This window comes from Onychostoma macrolepis, chromosome 16 (genome assembly GCF_012432095.1).
Source record: "Onychostoma macrolepis isolate SWU-2019 chromosome 16, ASM1243209v1, whole genome shotgun sequence".
Taxonomy (NCBI): domain Eukaryota; kingdom Metazoa; phylum Chordata; class Actinopteri; order Cypriniformes; family Cyprinidae; genus Onychostoma; species Onychostoma macrolepis.
The window spans coordinates 17,981,437-18,008,101 of record NC_081170.1 but is presented as its reverse complement, the minus strand read 5'-3'; the positions used below and the strand labels follow the sequence as shown (position 1 = coordinate 18,008,101).

The 26,665-nt window shown below is 36.3% G+C and overlaps 1 protein-coding gene across 2 annotated transcripts; it reads left to right on the top strand.

Moving 5' to 3' along the window:
• Window positions 1-1,954: 1,954 nt before the first annotated feature.
• snx27b (sorting nexin 27b) lies at window positions 1,955-23,316 on the top strand. 2 transcript variants are annotated; one of them, XM_058747223.1, is made up of 13 exons: window positions 1,955-2,972; window positions 8,057-8,288; window positions 8,374-8,566; window positions 8,675-8,739; window positions 12,087-12,191; window positions 12,278-12,356; window positions 14,489-14,652; window positions 14,746-14,835; window positions 17,214-17,363; window positions 17,460-17,588; window positions 19,769-19,828; window positions 19,899-19,961; window positions 20,037-23,316. In XM_058747223.1, exons 1-13 carry the CDS (start codon window positions 2,647-2,649, stop codon window positions 20,079-20,081), a joined length of 1,701 nt encoding a protein of 566 aa, XP_058603206.1. In that variant the 5' UTR covers window positions 1,955-2,646; the 3' UTR covers window positions 20,082-23,316. The 2 variants fall into 2 exon arrangements, with proteins under 2 accessions (XP_058603206.1, XP_058603205.1); XM_058747222.1 differs by having other exon boundaries at window positions 1,963-2,972; window positions 19,899-19,947.
• The last annotated feature ends 3,349 nt before the right edge of the window (window positions 23,317-26,665 follow it).

Genomic DNA, 26,665 nt, shown 5'->3' with positions numbered 1-26,665 from the left:
GATTAATAAAGAAATAAATGACAACAAAACTTTAACTACATGATATAAGAAATGCAAAAGAAAAACAAATGTTAGAGAATCAACAAGATCTTACATACTGAATCAGAGCCACTCCTGAGAAACGATCCCACAGAGTGCCTATCTCAGTTAACAGTTACACTTATATATGCTAATTAACAATTAACATGAGGAAGATCAATCAAAAACTGCCACACTCTGTCCAATAGGATCCGGAGAAGACTCAGGGTAGTCACAGAAATTAATTAATTAATTAAGAAACATCTTCATTAGTTTGACAGCACATGTGCTGCAAATACTCGCAACACAACCAAATACAAAAACATGCAGCAAATGATCGCGACACAAAGAATAAAGAAACAGGCTGAAAATGTTCACAACACAAGCAAAGAGATGTGCTGCAAAAACAGAAACGTGCTGCAAATACTCACAACACAAACAAATAAAGAAACACGCTGTAAATCACAACACAAGCAAATAAAGAAACACGCTGTAAATCACAACACAAGCAAATAAAGAAACACGCTGTAAATCACAACACAAGCAAATACAGAAATGCACAAGTAGCACAGACCACAACAAAATTACCTCAACAAAACGAAAATTACATTTCTTTTTTTTTTTTGATTACCATTTGTTTAACCACAGCTGTGCAAATGGTTAAGGAATCTTATGATCAGGTTAAAATAGCCTAAACAAAAATCTCACCTTTCAGAGCAAACATTGATAATTATGTCCCAGCCATGTCTGTCACTTTGCGGTGCCCTTAAATGTGGCCTTTGCCTATTTGCCACGTGTTTCTTTATTTGGTTTTGTTGTGAGCATTTGTAGCACATGTTGTCAAATTGACGAAGACGTTTTCTTAATTTGCATGTGTTTTTTCATCAGCACATTGAGCTCTCTCGACCACCGTTAGTGCTAGGGTGCTGTAAGTGGCTGATAGGGAGTAGCTAGGAAGCTGAAATGTAAAAATTCACTATAAATATAATAATTAATTCACTTTGAACTACCTGCTTTCCTTACAACATCACTGTTGAAAAGCATGATGGAGGTGATGATGCTGAAGTACTCTTTGAAGTCCACAGTGAAATTTTTTTTTTTTTTTTTTAACCAGATCATTCATTATGCCACTAACTGCCAGGTCCTTACACAAAAGTGTAATCAGAGACAGTCAGAACAGTGATGTGAATTAAACACCACATATTTGCATCAATATTAGCTCACAATATATTTATTATGAGAATTAATGCAAAAGAGTTCAACTTTTTCCTGATCATTATTCCTGAAAACACACACACACAAAGAAATTGAAAAAAACAACAAAAAAAAAATCATTTATTTTATCCCATCTTCACGTTTGTAACCCACCTCCCCCCTTTTGTCTACAGTCTTCAGTGCAGACCATTTTTGCCTCACAGCATGTATTTTTTGAGAGCTGTCTTTGATTAGCCATGCCTGATTGGACACAAACATTATGCTGGCACCAAGATAGATGGAATATGAATAGTTACTTTTACAGAACTGTGCACAAATCTTAGGCATGTTAGATTTTTATTTAGTTACATTTAGTTTATTTTGCCATTAATTGTATTATTATTATTATTATTATTATTATTATTCCTTTATTTAACCAGGAAAACATCCCATTGAGACACAACATCTCTTCTTCCAGGGAGTCCTGGCTAAAAATGGTAGCAAAAGCAATAAGCCAATGATGTTTTTGTTCACACAAAAGAAGTCTAACAATAAAAAGGATAGCCCGCACACAGATCTGATCTTACCATCATCGAGTCCATATGAAGACTACATGAAGAGACAAAAATGAGACAGACTTGCTGTGGCTTTTCATTAAAATCAGTTTCTGCATGTTTTATGAAGGTAAATTGAATGCCTTTTTAAGACCAAGTTAAAAAAAAAAAAAAAAAAAGAAGAAGAAGAATTTGAAGGGAACACTATATGTCAGTATGTTCTCTAAATATACATTTATGGATCATACAATTAGAACCACTTCAAGATTTGAAAATACAATTTTATGAGTGAGTAACAACTAATGGAATATAATATTTTCAAGTAAATGTCTCCATCTTGTGGGGGCCCTCATAATGGATTTTTGGACAGATAGACTTGAGTAAGTTAAAGAATTAAGTTTATCTCATGTGTTGTTTTTATAGCATTGTTGTTTCAAAATAGAATTGCTCTAGCTTTGTGTAGATTAAGTTTAATCAGAAGACAAAGTAAAAATAAACAGAAGGAACATTAAATTAATATTTGAATCATCTTTCTGCAATTCGCACCAGTTTGTTAAAACGTGAAAAAATTTTAAATAACCCGGTCGTTTCTGTCCAATGATAACTGATTCTTCTTCCATTTTACAAAACGAGCAATCATGCAAATAGACTGGCTGTTGATTCCGTCAGTATTCCGCACTACATTTCCCATGGTGCAATGCTTTGTTGTTACGTGACAGAGGTAACTTTCAAGGCACGCAAACGCAGCAGTGTCTCGTGATGGGGGCGGTTTGGCGTCAGTCTTTCCCGTCTGGAGTCTGACGCACTCCGACAGCCAATAAGCTCATGTAGCACTTCGGCGCCCGAGCCCGCTGTGGAGGCAGGATTTCTTCAAATAAAGATGGCAGATGTTGTCGAAGGAGACGGCAGTCGCTCCGCTGGCCCTTCCACGCTTCACTCGGCGGCTCGCAACGGCTCCGGTATGAGCTCAGGAACGTGCGCCGGCGGCCTCGTCGCGACCACGGTCACCTCCGGGCCTCGGTTGGTCCGCATCGTCAAGTCGGACTCGGGCTATGGCTTCAATGTCCGCGGGCAAGTAAGCGAAGGAGGGCAGCTGAGGAGCATCAACGGCGAACTTTATGCCCCGCTGCAGCACGTCAGCGCCGTGTTACCGGGCGGCGCGGCAGACCGAGCCGGAATCTCGAAGGGCGACCGTATTCTTGAAGTGTAAGTTTATATGTAAATGATCTATGGACTACATCAAGACGCGCTTAGCAGCGCTGCCCACCTTCACCGTCATCCCTTGTTAGACAGAAAGCGGCCAGTTTGCTCTTAAACACTACAGGCGAAAGTCACCAGTGTGTTTTTAAGGCATTTGAAGACTTATGAAGAGAGAAATGATGCCGTAATCCAGTGCAAGTGCTAACGTGGCTAATAAGTGGGTTGATGTATATTGGAGTGAGAAGCTGAAAGTTAGCCAGCCTTGTCACTGCAGCACTGCAAACCATCTTTTCATTCACGGAAAATACGGTATATTAATAAAATGTATCATTTAAATGCCACACAGATGTAATAGAGCTTCCCTAATAAGACACATTTGTCAAGGAGTGCAGAAAGCACTTGTTTACAGCAGGATTTGATATTCTGAGCACATCCAGGCTTGTCATTCAGGCATCTAGTATTACAATCATCCCATATCCTTTAGTTTTTAGGAAATATCTCCCTTTTTAGAAGCTGTCTTGATAAATTCAAGTACATCTGACAGAACTGACTTAGTTTTCCTGCCTTTTCAGCCTCCCTGATCTTAAAGAGATAGTTACCCAAAAATAAAAATTATGTCATCATCTGCCAACCCTCACGTTTTTCCAAACCTGACACTTTTTTTTTTTTTTTTTTTGACCACAAAAGGGCATCCAAGCCAGGATGACATCCTCAATCAATTCACTTTCCCTGTATGGAAAAAAAAAAAGTGAATAGAGACTGTTAGTCTAACATCTTCTATTACATTCTTTAGAAGTAAGTCAAATACATTTGGAACAACATGAGGGTGAGTAAATGATAACACGCTTTTTCATTTCAGGCTGAACTATCCCTTTAACATCTCTTTGCACACAGTGTCTCTGCCTGTCATATGCATCGGTGTATGTCTCTGCGTGAATGGCTGCTTCATTTCCACTAGATAAAGGAGGTTTGTGTTTGGACGCGTTTTTCTTCATTGCAGATTCAGGTCACATACAGCACCGTGAACAGACAAGCTCTCTCATTCCTTCTCATCTTGCTGTAGCTGACTGCGCAGTGTTCTGAGCAATACTGGGTCAAAATCGAAATAAACCGCACTGGACGATTGTGCAAACAATAGCACACACCTTCTGAATGATCGGCACGTCCATTGTGATCTCAAACATTTGCAGCACGATTATGTAACAGCAGACTTGTTGTCTGTGGATTACATTAGGGGATATCTATTAGGAGCAACGTCTGGGTTTTATTTGGTATGCGATTTATTACTTGTTGATGTTATTGTGTCTCGATTCTTCACTGGAGCGGTTCCGGTTGCATGTTAATATTCACAGGGCACCTCATTGATGCTGGCATCGGTTGCCATGGTGACAAGTGGTTTCCGTGGCACTGAAGGCGACAGAGCTCAGCATCAGCATCAGTCAGTGTAAACTCAGGACAGAGAGGGCAAAGGAGTGCTCATCCGTCTAATAAACACCAACCCTTTCTGTTTGTGTATGCTCCTAAAAACATTCTGCATGCACAGATCAAATCAAATGCAACATTTTGCGAAGCGCCCTCAGAGATGACTGAAAGGGCAGTTTAAAAAGATCAGTTTTCACATTAATTGTTTTCTTCATTTGGTCAATCCTGATATTGATTTTTGAAGTGTAAAGAGCAAACCTTTACACGATGCTTATTTTCAGTGGCTGCGTGAAAACTTACAGTGCTGCAGGGTTCCCTGCGTTCTGCTGATTAATTTACGCAACTGCACAGTTTGGGTCTTGTTATATTTTTGAATTAATAGTTTTGTAATGTATATAGTTTGCCATCTGCATTTAATGGGATGCAACAAAACAACTGTGAGCCTCAAAATATCGGCAAAGGATATATTATATTGAATGGTCCTTGTATGCTACTATGCGTGAACAAGCGCATGACCAGTGCAGCTGATTCACAAGCAAATGACTCTTCTCACTCTTTTTGGTGAATAAACATACATATTGACCAATATGGCCTGATTCTCTTATGAGCTAGTTCTTATATTTAATAGTTTAGAAAGGCAGGTTACCCATTTGAATCAATTAGGAACTCTATTCTGCATAATTTAAAGCATTAAGATGTGAAAGGTTTAGCAAAATTTTGTGGGCCAAATAAGTCCATTGTTTATTGTCAGGAATAGTAGAAAGTCCCTTTCAAACCAGGCAGCTTTCTGTCGGTTAATGTGGCAAATCTGAGTGACCAACCTGAACGTGTTTTGAAATTTCCAAGGGGAAATCTTTAGCCCTCACACGAAATTAACAAATATTTGGATTCCTCTTGAAATGACTGGATTTTGCCTGCAAAAATTCACTGAACAACAAATTTTCCCTTAAAAATACCTAACTGAATCAAAATCAAATCGAGTGATTTGGAATTAAATCTGGAAGTCTGTATCGAACACTTTAAAGGAGACCTATTATGCCCCTTTTTACAAGATGTAATATAAATCTCAGTTGTTCCCAGAATGTGTGAAGTTTCAGCTCAAAATAGCCCACAGATCTTTTTTATTATTATTTATTTATTTTTTTTAAATGCCTGTTTTGAGTGGAAGCAGAAACGCGGTGTTTCCGTGCATGTCTCTTTAAATGCAAATGAGCTGCTGCTCCTCACCCCCTTTTCCAGAATAGGGCTATACAGCTCATACCTCAGATGTTCTACTAAAAAACATCTGTTTGGTTTTGATTATCATGTCTATCATGTTGAAATCATGCATTTTAAACCATTTTAGTTTAAACTTCTGATATACGGTGTCTGAGCGCACGCATCCGAAGCGAACACACAGAAAGTGACAGCCACGGCATGTGAGTAATAAACTAAGTTCTCTTTCATGTCTTATTGCGCTTAAATTGTCAAATACACACAGGTTTATGTTAAAAAAAACACGAGTTACAAAAACAGTCATGTCTGTGTAGGTAAACAGCTGGGAAAGAAATCGCATGTTTATATTAGATCTGTGTGGCGGCAGCATAATATACGGTAAATAAATCCACTGCTGTCTTGTCTTCTTTGAGCCTGGGACTCTAAATAGTATTGTGCTCGTCAGTGCAGTGAAAGACAGAACAGTTAGCATGCTTTTCTCAAACTTTTGCTATGGCGTTAGAATTGGTACACCATTTTATTTGTGAAAACACAATGGCGGTGACATGGGTGAAAACTTGAAGATTAAGGGGTGTGAATATTATAATAAGATCCCCTTTCATCACAGGGGGAGAGAAATCTGACGCGCTCATTTTTTCACAAGCTTGCAGAGAAAGGCTTACCAAAACAATTTTTTTCACGTTTTCTGCGTTGGTAGATGCACTGGGGACAAGATTCTAGCACTTAAACATGGAAAAAGGCAGATTTTTATGATTTTTTATTTTTATTTTATTTTTTATCAACTTTAAATCACTCTGTTCTCTGTGCTCCCTTGTTACCATGTTATAAATGGGTAAATGTACTGTAGAATGTTATCACAAATATATAATGGAGGGCTCAGCTTTCAGAAAGTGGAAGTACATTTGGAGCAGTCTGAAAGCAGGTCATCCTGCTCGGTCTCTTGTGTTTAATGGAGTGTCAAAAGGAGAGAGATGGTATGAGGACACATTGTAGGTTGGATCTACAGTCAAAATGTTTCCATGGGCAATATAAAACTCTGATTCAGTGGCATGATATGTACCACTCTTTTATGTACAGTATGGAGGAAGAGTGAGCGTTTAGTTGCTTCAGCTTTTCTTTGAGTGGCTGTCTGAGAGTGTCTTTGATTGTCTACGAGTAACACATGAGGGAGAGAGTATGTCAGTGTGCTGCTGATTGCTGTTGAGTAACTCTTAAGTACTCTGTTCCAGTGATCTTACTACAACAACATATTTGCTGGAAACTCTTCAGTACACATTGGACTACATGTTCAGACAGGGTTTTTTTCTGCTCTGAATAATCTCTGAAACCCAGCCAGAATGAAATGTATTAACCTAAGCGCATACATATATCACATCCATCACAGATTTTGAGGTCACACTCAGGTTTTCAGGGCAGGAAATGTGATACTTTGAGTAAGACCTGTTCAGTCGTCTCCTGAGAACTCTGCTGTAATAAAACCTGACTTTTAGTAGAGCTCAAAAATAAGGATTTTTTCTATTAATCAGCTGCACCATTGTTTTTATTTTTACAAAATAAATTTTTATATTTGAGATTTATATATATATTTTTAATGAATTGTTACTGTTACAGAGTGCAATAGAAATTATACATTGTACATATTCACCGACTTTTAGTTAATGTTTTCGAAAGAAGTCTGTTATGCTCAACAAGGCTGCATTAATTTGATCAAAAAAATACAGTGAAACTGTAATATTGTGAAATATCACATTTTAAAACCACTATTTTGGTTTAAAATGTAATTTATTCCTGTGATGGCAAAGCTGAAGTTTCAGCCTCATTACCCCTGTTTTCAGTGTCACTTGATCCTTCAGAAAACATTCTTAAATGATTTGTTGCTCAAAAAATATTTCTTGTTGATAACAGTTGTGCTGCTAAATATGGAAATAATGAATTCTTTGATAAATCCAAATTTGGTTTGTAGTTTTCAACCTTGTCTTACTGATGCTTTCAAGATTATCACTAGTCATTTTTGCTAGTTTGGAAAGGGGAAAAAACCCTATATGTTAACAAGTCAAAGCAAGAAAACCAAACATTTCTATCTGCAAAGCAAAAATTTTTACAGGATCAATAAATGTAAAATTTTCAGCGGTACCACAGCACTGCGCAAGTAACTTGAAAGGGCAAGTAACTATTCTGTCAGCTGGCCAAAACATGCTCACAATATGGTCGTGGGCCAGCGGGCCATCCTTATTGTTGAGCTCTGAAAAGATTAGACCAGAAAATAGAAGCTCCAGGAACTCCGCCTAAGTAGTGGTTCAGGATTAGGAGATATCTGATCTGACATTAACCCTCTAAAAATTCCCGGAAACACAAGATTTATAGCTTTAACCATTTAACATCGCACTGGTATTGGCTGAGAGTACAAGTTTAATTCTGTAACTAGATCCTTTCTACTTTCTTTCCATCTGCAGAAATGGGGTGAATGTGGAAGGGGCCACTCATAAGCAGGTGGTAGATCTCATCCGAGCAGGAGAGAAAGAGTTAGTCTTGGCTGTCCTGTCGGTTCCTCAGCCAGAGACGGACAGCCTTGATCCCGGGGACGACGGCTCATCGCAGTCCTGCTATGACTACAGTGACAAGCAGGCCGTGCCCATATCTGTGCCCACCTACAAACATGTGGAACAGAACGGAGAGAAGTTTGTGGTGAGTGTTTTGTCTGCTACTTCTGTTTGGTTTGATACTTTTTCCCCTGATGGTTATTTTTGACTGCACTGTGTGTTTGTGTCAGGTCTACAATGTGTACATGGCAGGCAGGCAGTTGTGCTCAAAGCGTTATCGGGAGTTTGCCATCTTGCATCAGAATCTGAAGAGGGAATTTGCCAACTTTGCATTTCCTAAGCTGCCAGGGAAATGGCCTTTCTCCCTGTCAGAGCAACAGCTAGACGCTCGCAGACGAGGGCTGGAGGAATACTTGGAGAAAGGTAAGAGAAGATGACACAGGAAGGGGCCGTGAGATGAAAATCTAGAAAATATCTGTTTACAGATGTTTCCAACATTCTCTCTCTGCCTTTCCCTCTTGATCTCACCAGTGTGTTCTGTTCGGGTAATCGGAGAGAGCGACATCATGCAGGAGTTTTTGTCAGAGTCTGATGAGGTAAGGTTTTGTGTATATATTAGGGCTGTTAAGTTATCAGATTTACAATACAAGATTATCGAAGGCAAAAGTATTCGCAATCACGATACCATTGTGATATTTATAGTACATTGTGGGGAAAATAATCACTTAAAATATGAGCGAAAGGAAGAGAGAGTTACCATAAACCGTAGAAAACTGTAGAAAAAGAACAATGCTGTTTTTTACGTAATCCAAGCAACCTTGTTTTCTCCTGTCATTGCCTGTGATTTTGTGTGGCACAAGTAGCTACATGTGGCTTCATTGTCTTTTTTTCTGTTTTATAATGGGCGTTATAACAGGCATTAAACTGCAATACTGCCACCTGCTATATTGGAGTGTCAGCTAGGGGTGTGCGATAATGACAAAAATGTTATCTTTTTTTTTTTTTTTTTTGTCTAACTATAATTAGACAATATTTTGCTGTGTTATTGTGCTGGTACCTTGGTAGGTTTAGGACTGCCGTGGCCAGCTGACTCCCAAAAGCTTTGATATTCTTCATGTTCTGGGATGTGGTTAGTTTGCAGAAGTAACAGAAATTCGTTTTTTAAGTTTAAACCGATTTTTACCCTTTATGGGTATTTTTACCCATTAAAAAGGCCAATTTTTTTCTAACCTTATAAAATGTATGTATCATCTTTTGTGTCAAATTCTTAAATTTAATCAATTTAAGTGTTTAGTAAGACACAATTGGGCTGTTATAAATCAAAATAAATATCAACAAAAATCTGAATCTGCATTTGAAGTGTCATTTAGATGCATTATAGGACATGAATGCATTTAAACTGCATTTTGATATTTAATAATAAAAATTAAAACCTTGAATACTGGTGTTTGAAATGATTTGGGGGGGAAAATACTGGGGAAAATATACTTTAAATATAAACCTAAAATTGCCAGTAGGTGGCGGCAACTCACTGCATGAGTAAGTCATTGAGTCATTCATTCAACATATTTGTTCAATCTGCTGATTGATTCAGTCACAACACCACTGTGTGTTGCTCAAACTCCGCAAAGCTCCTGTGGCTTTGTTTGAAACTATTTTCGCTGATGAAATAGAGCAAAAACAGGATCTTGTTTCTAAAAGTCAATTAACATTAACTTCTATTTATTGGACTGTTTTATAAAATCAATATCACATTTGCAGTCCCACTGATATTTGGAGAAAACAGCAGTCTACGTATTTTTTTCCTACTGATATTTATCCACAGTATACTCAGTGATTCCCATTAGGGTCATCTGATCGTAAAAAAATAGGTTGAAGGATGGCAGGGCTGTTTGATATATTTTGGTTGCGCTCATAGGGTGATTGCAAGCAAAAATGTACCATGGGCAATGTCTATTGCCGTTCATCCTCAATCACATGACTACTCTGCCTGGGCATGCAGGGTTTGTCCTCTGGGACAGGGCGGCCAGGCCTAATTTTAAACTTATTAGGATGATAAAAATGTTTCATGCCCAGCTTTATTCTATTCCATTTATTTGACTAAGAGTCTAAAAGAGAGCGCTGCAGTGATTACGTATCTTTGTAGGCCAACTCAGAAGTTGGCATCACCCTGGTTCCCTCAACAAAAACCCAATAGGAGTTTTCCATTGAATTTTGGATTATTGCAGAAAATAAGCCCAGTGACCAACAAAAGTTTATGATCCTTACGTGTTTTCTTCATATGATTATCTTTGCAAATGAAATTTAAAGCCTAAATATAATCAGCAGCACACATTAATGACGGCTAAACGAGTACATGTAAATGTACTTGGACAAATGATTGAATCATGGACAATGGCCCCCTATCAAAGAATGTGACTGTGTCACAAAGACCCATCAATGACAAAGTGTCATAGGTCATTTAGCATTGAAAATGTGCCTTTAACACCCAGTAGTAAAGACAAACTGATGTGCAGCCACAGAGAAGATATCATGCATCACAGTTCACTAAAGACTATTCAGCTCAGCTGTTTTTGTTCACCTTGAATGCAGTCTATTTATTCTGTTAGTGTAAAAATTCACTATTATAGGATGCTATGGGAAACACAAAGGGTCAGTCAATTGTTAAGTGACACTTTTAGGGATAGTTCACCCAAAAATGAAAATTCTGTCATTAATTACTCACCCTCATGTCGTTCCAAACCTATAAAACCTTCGTTCATCTTCGCAACACAAATTAAGATATTTTTGATGCATTCCAAAGCTCTCTGACCCTCCAATAGACAGCAAGGATCCTAACACGATCAAGGCTCAGAAACGTAGCAAGGACATTGTTAAAATAATCCATGTGACATCAGTGGTTCAACCATAATTTCACGAAGCTACGAGAATACTTTTTGTGTGCAAAGAAAACAAAAATAATTACTTAATTCAACAATTCGTCTCCGTGTCACGGTATAGTGCCATTTTGGAGAGTATTACATACGTAAACAACATATGTATGTGAATACATTGTTTGCGTTCAGATCAAAGCATAAACACGTATGTGATGCTCTCCAAAATGGCACTATATAGGGTGACGCGGAGGAGACGAATAGTTGAATAAAGTCACTATTTTTGTTTTCTTTGCGCACAAAAAATATTCTCGTAGCTTCGTAAAATTACAGTTTGACCACTGATGTCACATGGATTATTTTAACGATCTCCTTGCTACGTTTCTGAGCCTTGATCGTGTTAGGATCCTTGCTGTCTATTGGAGGGTCAGAGAGCAGCATTTTTGGGTGAACTATCCCTTTAATGCGATGGTTAAAAATCAATATGTAAGCTGAAATCATATTCCTTATCTTAATTAAATTCTCAACAGCCCCATATAATGTTTATTGGTAATAAAAAAAAAAAAAGTAAACCATAAGTTACTATGTGATTATGGAATTTAATTATTTTGAATTAATATATTGCTATGTATAATTTTGTAAGTTCTTTCTTTCTGTAAATAATAGCAGATGTATCAGAGATCTAAGTAGCAAGCCAGCTGCAGGCAATAATAAAAGAAAGTATGAAAATAAAATTGAAGAAAACTGTCATTTTGAACAGTCCTCTCAGGGCTCAAAAACACCTGTATAGTATGTCTTTCCAAAACAGATGGACCTGGTTTTGTATCTGTTTAATGTTGTTAAAATTAAATTGATTCTATGAAATTGTTTAACCAGTGTGAAGAAGCAGCTTTTGAAAATGTGGCAGTCATGATGTTATTTGTATACTCATTTGCATGTTCCATTGCTCGGCTGTGAGTGTGAGTCTGTACCTGTCAGGGTGCTTCTCAAGCACACGGTGGACAAGCAGCCTGAAGCGCTGCTCTGCCTGTTTTGACTGTATTTTTAGGTCTCTCTCTCATTCCTCCTAGAATTATAATGGTGTTTCTGATGTGGAGCTAAGGATAGCCATGCCAGATAAAACTACAATTACCGTCCGAGTGCGAAAGAATTGCACAACAGACCAGGTCTACCAGGTAATGGATTTAATCATGCAACATTTTATATCAAACGCAGCAGTTTCCAAAGCCACGCATTGCATTCTTCCCCCTGTCTTTTTCAGGCTGTTGTAACAAAAATTGGGATGGACAGCATTACTGCAAGTTATTTTGCCCTGTTTGAAGTCATTAACCACTCCTTTGGTAAGAGTTTCTCTTTTTCTAGTATGACAGTATTTTTATGCCTGTGTTGGTTCAGATTTCTTAATTTTGGTTTATACAAATATTTAAACACCATATGTCCAATCTGATTGTTGATATTTTAAAGAGCACATTGTACCACACATTTTTTTTCAGATGTTAAAGGGATAGTTTCCACAAAATGAAAATTGTCATCTTTTACCCATCCATAGTAGTTTCTAACCTGTATTACTTTCTTTGTTCTGCTGAATAATTTCTGGTCCTATCGACTTCTATGCTAATTTTTTAATTCATACTGTGTAAGTAAATGGTTACCAGGCTTTGTTGCACACATCTTTTGTGTTCAGCAGAAGAAATTAATTCATACAGCTTTTGAACAACTAGAATGCGAGTAAATGACTGAATTTTCACTTTGGTGTGAACTGTTCCTTTAATATTCATATTTTGAGATGTATCCATAGACATGAGATTACATTTTACCCCTAGCAGAACAACTTCTGTCACTGAGTGAAATGATTAGGTATGTTCAAGTTTTGTAGTTGTTGTTACTGTTGCTGTTGGTTTTCTTCATATAATGACTAGGATTTTTATTGAACCCAATTTTTCATAATTCTCACAATTAAAATTTTTTTATTATTATTTGCCACAATTTAAATGGTTCCTCCTTTTAAATTGTGGGAAAACTTTTAAAATATTTTTTTATATTTTAAAACAGTAATATTGTGAAATATTATTGCAATTTAAAATAATAAATAAATGAATTAAAATAAAGAATTTTAATATATACACTACCAGTCAAAAGTTTTTGAACAGTAAGATTTTTTTTAAACTCTTCTGAATTATATGGTAACACTTTACAATAAGGTGTCATTTGTTAACATTAGTTAATGTATTAACATGAATGAACAATGAACACTACATTTATTACACTCTTTCTTAATCTTTGTTAATGTTAGTTAATATAAATTCAGTTGTTCATTGTTTGTTCATGTTAGTTCACAGTGCATTAACTAATGTCAGCAAACAAAACTTGTGATTTTAATAAAGCATTTGTAAATGCTGAAATTAACATTACCTAAGATTAATAAATGCTGTAGAAGTATTGTTCATTTTTAGTTCATGTTAACTAATGAACCTTATTGTAAAGTGTTACCAATTATATTTACTATTTAAAATAATTGTTTTCTATTTTAATATATTCTAAAATATATTCCTGTTTTTTGTTGTTTTTTTTTTTTTTTAAAGCTGAATTTTTTTTTAGCATCAGTACTCCAGAATATTAAAATGATTTCTGAAGGATCATGTGACACTGAAGACTGAAGTAATGATGCTGAAAATGTAGCTTTGATCACAGGAATAAATTACATTTTGAAATATATTCAAATGGAAAGCAATTATTTTAAAAATTAAAATATTTCACAATATTACTGTTTTTGCTGTACTTTGGATCAAATAAATGCAGGCTTGGTGAGCAGAAGATAATTTTTTTTTTAAACATTAAAAATCTTTTTGTTAATCTTTTGAGTGGTAGTGTACGTATATGTACACATACATGCATGCATGCATACATACACACACACACACACACACACACACACACATAATGTTTGTTTATTTATTTCTTTGTTTTTTTAATGTTATGGCAAAGCTGAATTTTCAGCAGCCATTACTCCAGTCTTCAATGTAACATGATTCTTCAGAAATCATTCTAATATGCTGATTTTGTGCTCAAGAAACATATTATTTTTATCCATGTTGAAAACAGATGTTCTGTTTAATATTTGTTGTGGAAACTGTGATACATTTTTTTTTTTTTTTTCTTTGAAATAAAACGTTAAAACGAACAGCATTTATTTGAAATAGAAATCTTTTGAAAGCATGTAAATGTCTTTGCTGTGATATTTGGTTAAAGTAATGCCACCTCCTTGCTGAAAAAACGTACAATTTTCCTTACGATATATAGTATCTATTAAATCTAAATATATAATATTCATGATATAAAGTAACACATAATGATGAATGAAGCACATAATAAAGTCTTTCTATAAATACTCTGACTCCATTTTTTACACTTTGCCCTCTCTGTCCCCTGCTGCTTATCGACCTCTATATCTCTGTCTCTCTCGATCTCTTAGCACGCAAGCTGGCCCCTAATGAGTTTCCACATAAGCTGTATGTGCAGAACTATACGTCTGCCGTCCCAGGCACCTGTCTCACGCTTCGCAAGTGGCTCTTCACCACAGAAGAAGAGATTCTGCTCAATGATAATGAGCTGGCCATCAACTATTGCTTTCATCAGGTCTGCACTGTGTGTGTTTTCAAGCAGATGTGTGTTTGTGGCAGTGTGCTTTTAATCTGTAAATGCTGTATGTTTACTTGTTTCCTCTCTCAGGCTCTGGATGATGTGAAAAAGGGATTCATCAAAGTGGAAGAGAACTCCTACCAGCTCCAAAAGCTCACTGAACAGAGGAAAATGACCATGGTCAGTCAACAAACAATGCAGATTTACAGTTATAGGAAGTATTTACATTTATTTACATTTACATTTATGCATTTAGCAGACGCTTTTATCCAAAGCGACTTACATTCAAGTTACAGTTTTTACATTTGATCAGCTCTTGCTTTCCCTGGGAATCGAACCCATGATCTTGGCGTTGCTAGCGCCATGCTCTACTATTTGAGCTACAGGAAAGAAGTAGTGGAGGTCTGAGGGTTAAAAAATTAAATCTCAGTCATTATTTACTTGCCATCATGTCATTCCAAACCTGTGCACGGTTATGTTTTCTGTGGAACACAAAAGGAAAATTTTGAATATTGGAATCCTTTCCGGCTCTCAAATCAAATATCAGATGTGAAGTCTGATTTTGAACATCTGATTTAAGAGTGAATGTTAACTTTAAACTATGGTCTATCACACAAACCTGTTGGATTCAGAAGACTTTAAATACAGAATATGAGCAGTCATGTGGAATACTTTCCTGGTTCCATTGGGAAAATATAACATTGTATGGATTTGGAATTACATTAGAGTAAATTACTTAATTTTTCCTCTGAAGAGACTTGGATATATGGTATATAGGTTATCAACATATATTTTTGTTTGATAAGATTATGTTCAGTATTATTACTATTTTCATTTGGATAATTAATTATTAATGTTCGTTTCCTGTTTTACATTTTGATTACTTTTTCATCATCTTGCTCTTTTAATACATTTAGTGTATAATTTAGTGTATACAATTTTTTATATATATATATATATATATATATATATATATATATATATATATATATATATATATATATATATATATATATATATATATCTATATCGTATTGACCCGAATATAAGACGATGTTTTTTTCTTGGAAATACATCTGAAAAAACGCGGTCGTCTTATATTCAGGGTCTAGACTTTGACATGTCAATAATACACCCACAACAATAGGTGGCGCCAAAAACACATAAAACGAGTGTGCCATGAAATATGTAATGTAATGTAATGTGTGTTGTAAAGATCGCGAGTGAAAACAAAAGAAAAAGAAAAGCTTACAGCAGCATGAGTCCTGACTGTCATGTTAGCCTGATGGGACCAAACTTCCTCTGTAAGTGATTTTAAACAAGACTGTACCCAGATTTGAAGACTACAATAAGATTTCATGATAATACAATTTTGGTAGGCTACTATGAGATGGATAGACTAAATGTTATATAATTCAGATGGGCTACCTGTTATTTTTATGGTATATCAAAAAGTGTATATTTTTCAATGTCATTGTTGGTACATTTTACCAGTATTTACCATACTTTCAAAACAAAAATTAAAATAGGAAAAAACATGCAATATGAAAATAATTTAAGAAAAAAATGTGTTTTACAGAGAGAGAGAGAGAGAGAGAGAGAGAGAGAAAAAAAAAACAAGATTTGGTTTTTAAAAAGCCTTTTTCCAAAAGGTACATCTGGAAAAGGGGGGTGGCTCGTCTTATAATCGGGGTCGTCTTATATTCGGGTCAATATATATATATACACCCCCGGTTTCACAGACAAGGCTTTAGCTAGTCCCAGACTAAAATGCATGTTTGAGCTGTCTCAACTGAAAATATCTTGCTCTGACATATTTTAAAATATGTCAGTGTCATTGTTCTGTATCAAGATGCACACCTGTAATGTTTTCCTCTAAGGCATTAAAATTTGTAAAAGTTGCTTAAATATCTTAATTTAACTAAGGCCTAGTCCTGGCTTAAGCTAAGCCCACCCATTGTGAAACAGGACCATAGTGTATAATTTTAATACTGCCCACATATATACTACCCTTCAAAATATGGTATCAGTAATTTTTTTTTAATTAATATTTTGATTCGTCATGGATGCGTTAAATTGATCTAAAGTGACAGTAAAGGCATTTGTTATAAAATATTTCTAATTCAAATAAATTGTTCTTTTGAACATGGTTTCCACAAAAATATTAAACTTTTTTTTTTTTTTTTTTTTTAACATTCATAATAATAAGAAATGTTAAATCAGCATATTAGAATGATTTCTGAAGGATCACGAGAACTGGAGTAATGGCTGCTGAAAATTCACAGGGATAAGACGCATTTTTTATATATAAATATTAAATACAAAACCGTTCTTATAAAAACATTTTGGTGGTTTTACTGTGTTTTTAATTTTAAAATGCAGTCTTGGTGAGCCTGAGAGACTTTTTTCAAAAATATTTAAATATCTCACCCACCCCAAATTTTGAACAGTAGTGTATTAATAAAATGTATTGGATGTCATCATAACGTATTGTGCAGTACATCTCTAACTGAAAAGTGATAGAATCTTAATACAAGTGTTTCCTTCTTCCTCTGCAGTATTTAAGTATTCTGAGGACTTGTGAGGGCTACAATGAGATCACTTTCCCGCACTGCTCCTGTGACTCGCGTAGGAAAGGTCACGTCGTCACTGCGATAAGCATCCGCCACTTTAAACTCCATGCGTGCACAGAGGATGGCACTCTAGAGGTGAATGTGTTTGCTTTGACCGAGTAAAAAGTTGCTTATTGATTTTATAAATGAGAAAAACAGTTCAGATGATTTCTAAATGATCTGTCATTACAGAATCAGGTGATAGCTTTTGAATGGTCCGAGATGCAGAGATGGGACACAGATGAAGAGGGAATGGCTTTCTGTTTCGAGTATGCACGAGGGGAGAAGAAACCTCGCTGGGTCAAAATCTTCACTCCATATGTGAGTCCCATACATCCATGTGATCTTGCATCATGCACAAGACTGTGTTGCCGTGAAAGTTTATCATTGGCATATGTGACCCTGGACCATAAAACCAGTCATAAGTAGCATGGGTATATTTTTTTCTTTTATGCCAAAAAATCAGTAGGATATGAAGTAAAGATAATGTTTCATGAAGATATTTTGTAAATTTCCTACTGTAAGTATATCAAAACTTAATTTTTGATTAGTAATATGTGTTGCTAAGGACTTAATTTGGACAACTTTAAAGGCAATTTTCTCAATATTTAGATTTTTTGCACCCTCATATTCCAGATTTTCAAATAGTTGTATCTCGGCCAAATATTGTCTTATCCTAACAAACCAATGGAATGCTTATTTATTCAGCTTTTCCATTTAAAAAAATGAACCCCTATGACTGGTTTTGTGGTCCAGTGTCACACATACAGTGCCCTCCAAAAGTATTGGAACAGTAAAGACAAAATTGCTCCGTTTGCTGTGGAGTCAAGACATTTGCAAATATGATTAAAAGATGAATATGAGACAAAACTACAGAATGTCACATTTTATTATTAGCCGTTTCAACACATACATGTTTTACCAAATAAGAAGAACAGCACTTTTAGAGTTCATCCCACTCATTGATGCGAGCATAAGTATTGGGACAGCTGAACATAAGGCAGATATAAAAGATTAAAAGCTATTATTTAGTTGCAGCTCCCTTGCGCACAATCACAGCAGTGAGTCTGTGACCCATAGATGAGACTCTTGGTCTCATCCTTTGAAATGCTTTTCCCAGCCTTTAATGAAGCCAATTCCAATTGTTGCTTGTTTTGGGGAATTTCTGCCTTTACTCTCCTCTCCAGCTGGTGAAATTCATGTTCAAGCGGATTTAAATCTGGAGATTGACTTGGGCAATCTAAGACTTTCCATTTCTTTGCCCTTATAAATTCCTTGACTGAACTGGCAGGGTGTTTTGGGTCATTGTCCTGATGCAATATGAAGCACTTCCCAATGAATCTGGTGGCATTTTCTTGAATATTAGTAGGCAAGATGGTTTTGTACCCTTCCAAATTCATTCTACTACTGTCATCATACATTAAGTCATCAGTAAAGTTGAGAGGGCCTGTTCCAGAGGCAGCCATGCATGCCCATGCCATGACACCACCTCCACCATGCTTTACAGATGAGGCTGTATGCTTGGGATCATTGCAGTTCTCTATTTTTTTTTTTTTTTTTCTCTCCACATTTTTGCTTTCCCATCACTTCGATAAAGGTTCATCTTTGTCTCATCGGTCCATAAACACAGTTCCAAAACTCTTCTGGCTCACCTTTGTGCTTTTTTTGCAAACTGTAATCTTGCCTTTCTATTTTTGGAGCTGGTCAGAGGTTTGTATCTTGCTGTGTAGCATCTGTAATTCTGTGTCAAAGTCTCCTGAGGACAGTAGATTGTCAGAGCATCACCCCAGCTTTCTGGAAGTTGTTGGTGATTTTACAGACACGTCTTTTAGGGTTCATTTTCACAGCTTTTATGATTTGTCTGTCATCAACTACTGTTGTTTTCTCAGCCGATCAGGTAGTTGTTGGTTGCTGGTGGTTTCCAAACTCTTGATCTCTCCATGCCCTTTGTTTTTGCTATAGCTATAATTGACTTCCTCTTTTCTTTTAGCATCCAAATTGCTTGCTTTTCTCTCAAAGTCAGCTCCCTCGTCTTCATCCTGGTTTGTGTGCGTCATCATCGAATGCAAGATTCAGAATACAGAAGTAATGGATATAACTGATACGACACATTCCCTGCTTTTAATATCTGAAGAATTAATGCAACAGGACACAGCTGATCACTTAGAAAGACCTGCGAGGCAACGGTTCCAATACTTATGCTCACATCAGATAGAGGGATGAAACTCTAAAAGTGCTGAACTTCTTAGCTGGTAAAACATCTGTGTGTTGAATCACCCAATAATAAAATGTGACATTCTGTAGTTTTGTCTCTCATTCATCTTTTAATCATATTTGTAAATGTCTTGACTCCACAGCTGACAGAGCAATTTTGTCTTTACTGTTCCAATACTTTTGGAGGGCACTGTATATATTTTAAGCCTTGCCATTTTAAACATTCATAATTTGACTTTTTTTAAACACATTGAGCCCTGGCACTAAAAATGCCTTTCCCTTTCCAGTTCAACTACATGCACGAGTGCTTCGAGAGAGTCTTCTGTGAGCTCAAATGGAGAAAAGAGGTGGGTACTTCAGTTCTGAGTGAGAGTCTGCTTGCTCTTCTTGCTCTTATTGATTGATATGTTTTTTCAGGTTGAAGAGGAGGCGACGGACAAGGACAATAAGAACTGCAGTAAAGATGGTATGTGCGGTAAGGTAAGGCTCTGCCTGCCTCCGTCTTGTACTGTGGATATTAATGTTTGTGCTCTGAAACCCATCTCTCTTTGACAGAATATCTTCCAACTGTTGAGACACAGAAGGGATGGAGGCACATGAACGAAGAGATCATCTCCTCTTGAATTCTCAAATACACGCACACGTACACTTAAAAGCTGCATACAGAGACTCGGAAAACATTTCAGACCAGTCCCATATGCTTATCCACTACTGAAACACACTTACTGAAATAAGAAGACATGAAGCAGGAAATGACACAACCACAATACAACGATCAAAATATGGAACTACAGGAGACTTTTTAGAGACTTACACCATCATTTCACTGGACTGGACAGATTTATGTTGGACGTACTGACCGCCAGCTCGGGACGGGAGAGACGACACTGAAAGACTATAATGCTCCAGGAGACAGAGGTGGTGAAGTGATGTCTGATGAACGCACCCTGGTCGTTGACATGGCACCAGCATTGTGACTAATTCATGTCATGTGACTGGTCAGATGCAGACAACCGAGAGACTGAACTGTGCTTCTGCAGAGTGCGTCAATTTAAAGACATGGAAACGTCGGCGGTCTGACTAATGCATCATCCTGACACTAACACATGCACCTGTGAGGGTAGAGATGCTCTCTCAGAATGTATCTATTAAAAAAAAAAAAAAGCAAAAACCATTACTACATTTTCCAATTGGACAATCAGAGTGAGAGAGGGAAAGAGAAAAGAAGCCTAGAAACAAGGGCAAGAGAGACAGATCAATACTTTCCATGCTTTTCCACACTAATTTGTCTCTTACCTCACTATTGCCACTGTGTTGGTAGTAGGTTTGTACAGATTTTCAGCCCTTTAGCTGAACTGAGGTTTTTAATTTAATTTTTTTTTGTGCTCTCATCTGTCTTTTATTCTCCAAAGCAGTATTTGATTGCGTTAGCCATCGCCAGGCCCAGATGGAATTTCTGTGCTGATTTTATTGGAAATTTCTGCTGATAAAATGTTAAATTGGTCAATGATGTAATGCTCTTTTAAAAAAAAAAAATTTTATTCAAAGGGGTGGGCAGGATCGGGAAATGTCCGTGAGCTGGGACTCGAACTCGGGACGTGTGAAGCGTAATGGCGTTTTATGTCCGTGCGCTGTGCACGAGGCTATCGGAGGTGACCACCTCTTATGAATTATGTTTTTAATTTCTGATATGAAATATTTTTAGAGATTAATTCAGGTTCCAGATCACTCGTTCCATATTACTTCATGATATATGTAAAAACAATTCTTGAAAGATATATTTAAAACTTCAAAAAAATAAAAATAAATCTTTTTTTCAGTGGCTCTCAACATTTTTGCATTTCCAACAGTATTTAAAGGCCCCTGGTATTAGTTTTACTAGTATTGCTAGTATTTTTATGTTGCTTTTAATATTTTTTGCTGTAGTTACTACAAAGCTGCTTGTTTTCAAACTGTTTTATTAACTGAGAGTGTCAGTATATTAAAGGAATTTGCCACAATTATTTTTTGTAATTTCCAAAAAAAAAATCAAGAATTGTATGTATTTTAATGAAACAGTAGTTGCTGAGAGGAAAACTGTTTTTTTTTTTTTTTTTAAGCGTTTTTAATTAAATTATATTGTTTTAATAGAACTATAATGCTTGAGAACCACCATATGAAACCAACATGAATATAAAAATAAAAATATTTTTTTAATGGGTGCTCTTGTGCGTGAAAGACCCAAACACAGCTGAAAGTAATTTTATTAGTAGCTAATGATCAAATTAGACATTGTATAATGTTTAGGGACGAGGACTATGATGAACTTGTGAATCTGCAGAGATTCTGTGTGGGTCTGGCCAAGGCTGTAGAACACCTGCCCACTGATCATCTGTACCAGTGCTGAGTGGGTGTTCGTTCTGTTCATATATGACTTGAGTTGTATTAACAGTGTTATAAATGTGAAGCACTGAATTGGAAAGCCAGCAGTGTTATGTGAGCGTATTGGGCTGCTTGGTTTATGAGTTTTAGGATGCCATGCCTTCATCCGGCAGTAGGTGGCTCTGACCGCACAGGAAGCCGTCTCCATCAAACCACGTGTGAGCGTGTTTATCCGTTTGACTTTTTTTCTTCAGTGTTACTTATTGTAGCGCAGGCGCATACAAACCTGTCACTCCGGACCAGTCATGACATGTTTTGCACTTTTTAAACGACGCGTGTGTGATGTGTGTAAAGACTGATACCCCATTTCTGTCCTGCATTTGTTCCATTATGTTTTTCTGTCATCACATTCATTGACTTTAAAGGGATATTTTGGTTTTAATACAAGATGAGCTCAACTGACAGCACTTTTGCCAAAAGAAAATTACCACAAAAAATAATGTAAAAAGAAAATTGGGTTACAGTGAGGTACTTATAATGGAAGTAACTGAAGTAAGTATTAAAATACTGTTTTAATGGTACGCACACAAACAGTGTATTAGTTGACAAATTATGGGGGATAATTTCTTAGCAATGCCAGCTTTTAAACTCTAAAATGACTGAACTGTTCAGTTCAAATAAATTTTACCAAAATGTTTTTTTTTTTTTTTTTTAATATGTAATACGTTTCATATTTTTGCTTTTAAATCCTCCCAAAATTGACCCCACATAATCTTTATTTTAGCATCTTTTTTCATATAAAATATGAAAATGTACAAATATATATTTAAATTGTACTAAACCTGGAATATTCCTTTAATGGACGAACTGAGTGAGCGGGCGATTATGAACAGAATGATCAGTGGATTTGATTTTGTTGGATTACCACAGCTGTTTTATATAACAGTTATGCTGGTTATCATAGGATTTCACAGATTCATGCAAAGTCTCTGCATAAGCATATGGTTCAAATCTCTCTTCTTTCTTGTCAGATGGTCTGTCATGGACTTTAAGATGAGACTTTTACCTTTGTCTGTTTGTATCTCTCCCCCTCTCTCATTCTTTACTCCTTCATTCTCTCTGTTCGTTTACTCTTGTCTTTCTCTATTGACTGATACTTTAATTTATTTGAATATGAAACTCAAACAGAAATATCTCTGTGTACAGTATTTTCAGCGGTGTGAGTTTTTGAGTAACATTTTCAAAAATAAGGCACAAATACATTTACAAAGTGACTCTGAGGTGTAGTTTAAACCTAAATAAGCAATGTAGGGCACATACTACATGTGAAACAAAAAAGCAAGACAAACAGAATACCTGGAGGAGGTTTTGAAATAGAAATCTCAAGTTACTTAATGTAAAAGCAAAATGTTTGGTCATAGCATTATAATAAAATGTAACATATTCTTTTAAATAAATTGATTTATTGACTCAACGGTTCTGTCTGTGTGATTTTTTTTTTTTTTTCAACCGTTTGGTAGCTTCTCAGTGAGATAAGGCCTTTCTGAACCAGTGACAGATGTTTTCAGAGGTGGAGGGGAATAATCCAAGTAGCTACATCAAAAAGATGTGAGCACGAGGTGCCAACGCGTAAATAATTGAGCAGCCGTATAAATTGCGAATGGGATTAGTAACAGTAGTGTTGCTCTCTGCGGGTCATGTCACTGACCTTCACCCTTGTGATTTTATCAGGCACTTAACAATTAAAGAACAAATGGGGCCTGAAACGCAAGCCGGCTTGTGTCACTTCAGCAGCAGCGTGAGCGTCGGGGCTAGTACGGCTTGTGCTGCCTTTGCCAGCTGAGGAAGTTCAACCTGCTGTACGGGTCTATTAAGTAGTAACTGAGTCTGTCATGTACACCTTCATAAATGTGTGGTTAGGTTTGCTCACCAAATCAGACAGAAGAATCAGTCAGGATAAACACCTCCAGAGCAGGGTTTTTTTAATCATTTAGATGCTATGGACACCCAAATATGATTGTTCTTCAGCAATGGACACCATCCTATTGAAAAGACTAATTTATAAAGACCCAATTAACACTGGAAAAATTAATAGTTATTTTCTGTAACATTACATTGTAACTCCCCAATCCCACCCCACTCACTAGTTGGATGTATTATTTATTTAAATCACGTTTTTATTCGTGTGTGTGTGTGTGTGTGTGTATAAATATATATAATTTATGTAGTTACTTATTTAAGCTTCTAATTGTATTTCATTTACTTATTTTAATCATGTTAGTTTTATTTTTTATTTTATTCAAACATTTTGTTTATTAATTTCAAAATCGAAAATGTATTTATTTAAATCAATTTTAAATTTAATTTATATGTATTAATCAACTGTATAAATGTATTATTATTTAAATCAATTTTGATTTATTTTAATCAAATGTATTTATTTATATATTTAGTTATATTATATTATATTATATTATATTATATTATATTATATTATATTATATTATATTATATTATATTATATTATATTATATTAATCACCCAAATTGTACTTGGTATGGATTAAAACAAGGGCTATTATAGGCTAAATAAATAAATAAATAAGAGCCTCAAATCATGCACAAATTACTGTTTAATGTCATTAATAACCGATCGCGCTTTTAGGATCAAATTCCGTTTTTTTACGAAATACTACGTCATCAGAGAGCGTCAAAAACACTGTCGCAGCTACGCGCCACATTTCATTGTCATTCACCAGCGCTGTGTTTTCTATCTGCATGTGGCCTCTTGTAGGGACGTTTGCAGGATTGTGTACGTCGCCTGCGCATGTAAGTATATTTACTGCCTGAAATGTAAATAGTTGTGTATTATTTAGTATTTTATTGCGTTTCCGGGACAGAATGGGAACTGGATTGTGCTCGAGTGAGAGAGACGCTTCAAAGCATTTGCGATCGCTGTTTATCGCTGGCCGTCGCATTAAATACCGGATCCTCTCAGTACCCAGTTTTCTCATCTAGGTTCTCGTAATATTATGCTGTTACATGCTTGCAAATGAATTAAAGAGAAGTAAATGCTTAGTAGCGGGTTGTATTTGCTTAACGTTACCTGCAGCGATATATTAGTGTAAGCTGATCAACCTCCGATGTCCTTGCAACGTAGTTTCCCATTTCTTAACTTAAAGGGCTTGTTCAAACTTGCTGAAGAAGATTATGGACAGGGCTAGTTTATAAAGACATGTGTGTAGTATCTCTTAGGTCGATGACTAGATACATTTATTTATTTAAATTATTGATTTGCGTATTGTAATATTCAAATTCTGGCTGGACGGTATTATCATCGAATTCAGTCACTTTACCGTGGTACCAACACAGTATGACTATATTAATTTCGAAGTACGGTGGAACTGAGATTTTTCGTAATTGACCAAAAAATGCAAAAATAACAAAGATGCATATAATATTAATAATAGATTAAAATGAACATGAAAGCACACTGTTATACATCATCTCCTGAATATGGGGATGAAAGCAGTGGCTGTCATTCTGTCTTTGATGCTGTGTATCCTAAAGCCCTGAGCTAAAAAAATTTGCAACTTTGCGTGACTGTGTGTATTGGATAAACTGGGTTATTAAGCGCCTCTGGGGGACGTTTGTCCGTGCGTGACCTGTATTCTTTCGGACTTTTTTTCTTTTAGGGGAGTGAAGTCGAGGCACGCGCTTCACACTCACGCGCTTCTGAAGATGTTGTTTCGCACTTCAGGCTTCGGTAGGAGGTTATAAACTGCAGTGCAGTTTCATGTCGGTCACGGTACTGTAACCTTATGTATTATGCATCTGTGAGGGTCGCAGGTGGAGGTTTGCTTTCAGTCTGCTGGCTGGTGAAATCTGAAACGAAACCAATAGTTCAACGGCTATGATAAAATGAGTAGTGCGATGCAGTATTAATATGTCGTGCTGTTAACTGATATGCAGTAATATGAATACAGTCGTCCCGCATGAGTTGTTTCAATATTCATATACGTAGCTTGGTATTTATATATACATTTTCTGACACGTTTTACTCAACTGTCATAGTATTATACTTAAATTTGTGAAGGCGTAATATGGTAATAAAACATGCAAGCGCTTTTGACTAATGGCGCCCCCTGCTGTCAGTTTAGAGACGTGCGTGTTGTGCATAAGTTGCTAGTAGTAGTTGAGAGCTTGGAGAAGAATGGAAAGCGAAACCTAATCTGTGCCCAGTTCGCAACATTACGCATTTACGCGCGTTTTCTTTATTCTTTCATTGCTGATATCACTTTCCCAACACGCTTCCCAAAAGCAATAAGACAAGTCTCGGGATCATCTCGTATGGTGGAGTTTGCTGACCCAAACATTTGCAAAAGGCGAACGGAGACAACGAGTTGCTGGAGTGTGATCTGTCTGGTTCAAGCTCAGTTTTCATGCGGAACGGTGTTCAGTCAGTGCACGAGTTTGGGCCTCATTTGGGTAATCTTCGTCAAGTTTATTTATCTTTTACCTTCAGTTGTTTTTGAGGTATGTATAACTTTTTAATGATAATTGGATTTTACTAATGTATGTTATATATTGTTATGAGTTGTCAAAGTGACTGAACTGCAGAATCTGAACTAGGAATTGTGAATCACTGTAAAGATTTAAAGGCTTTGGATACAAGAGTTTTGTAATAAACACCTTGCTATGTTCATCCTTTTAGGTCCCACTTGTGCCTTTGAGTGATATAATAAATCTGTTTTATACAGGGTCTTCCCACGGTCACAGAAAGCCTGGAAATATGAGGGAATTTTAAAATCTTGAGTTTAGACC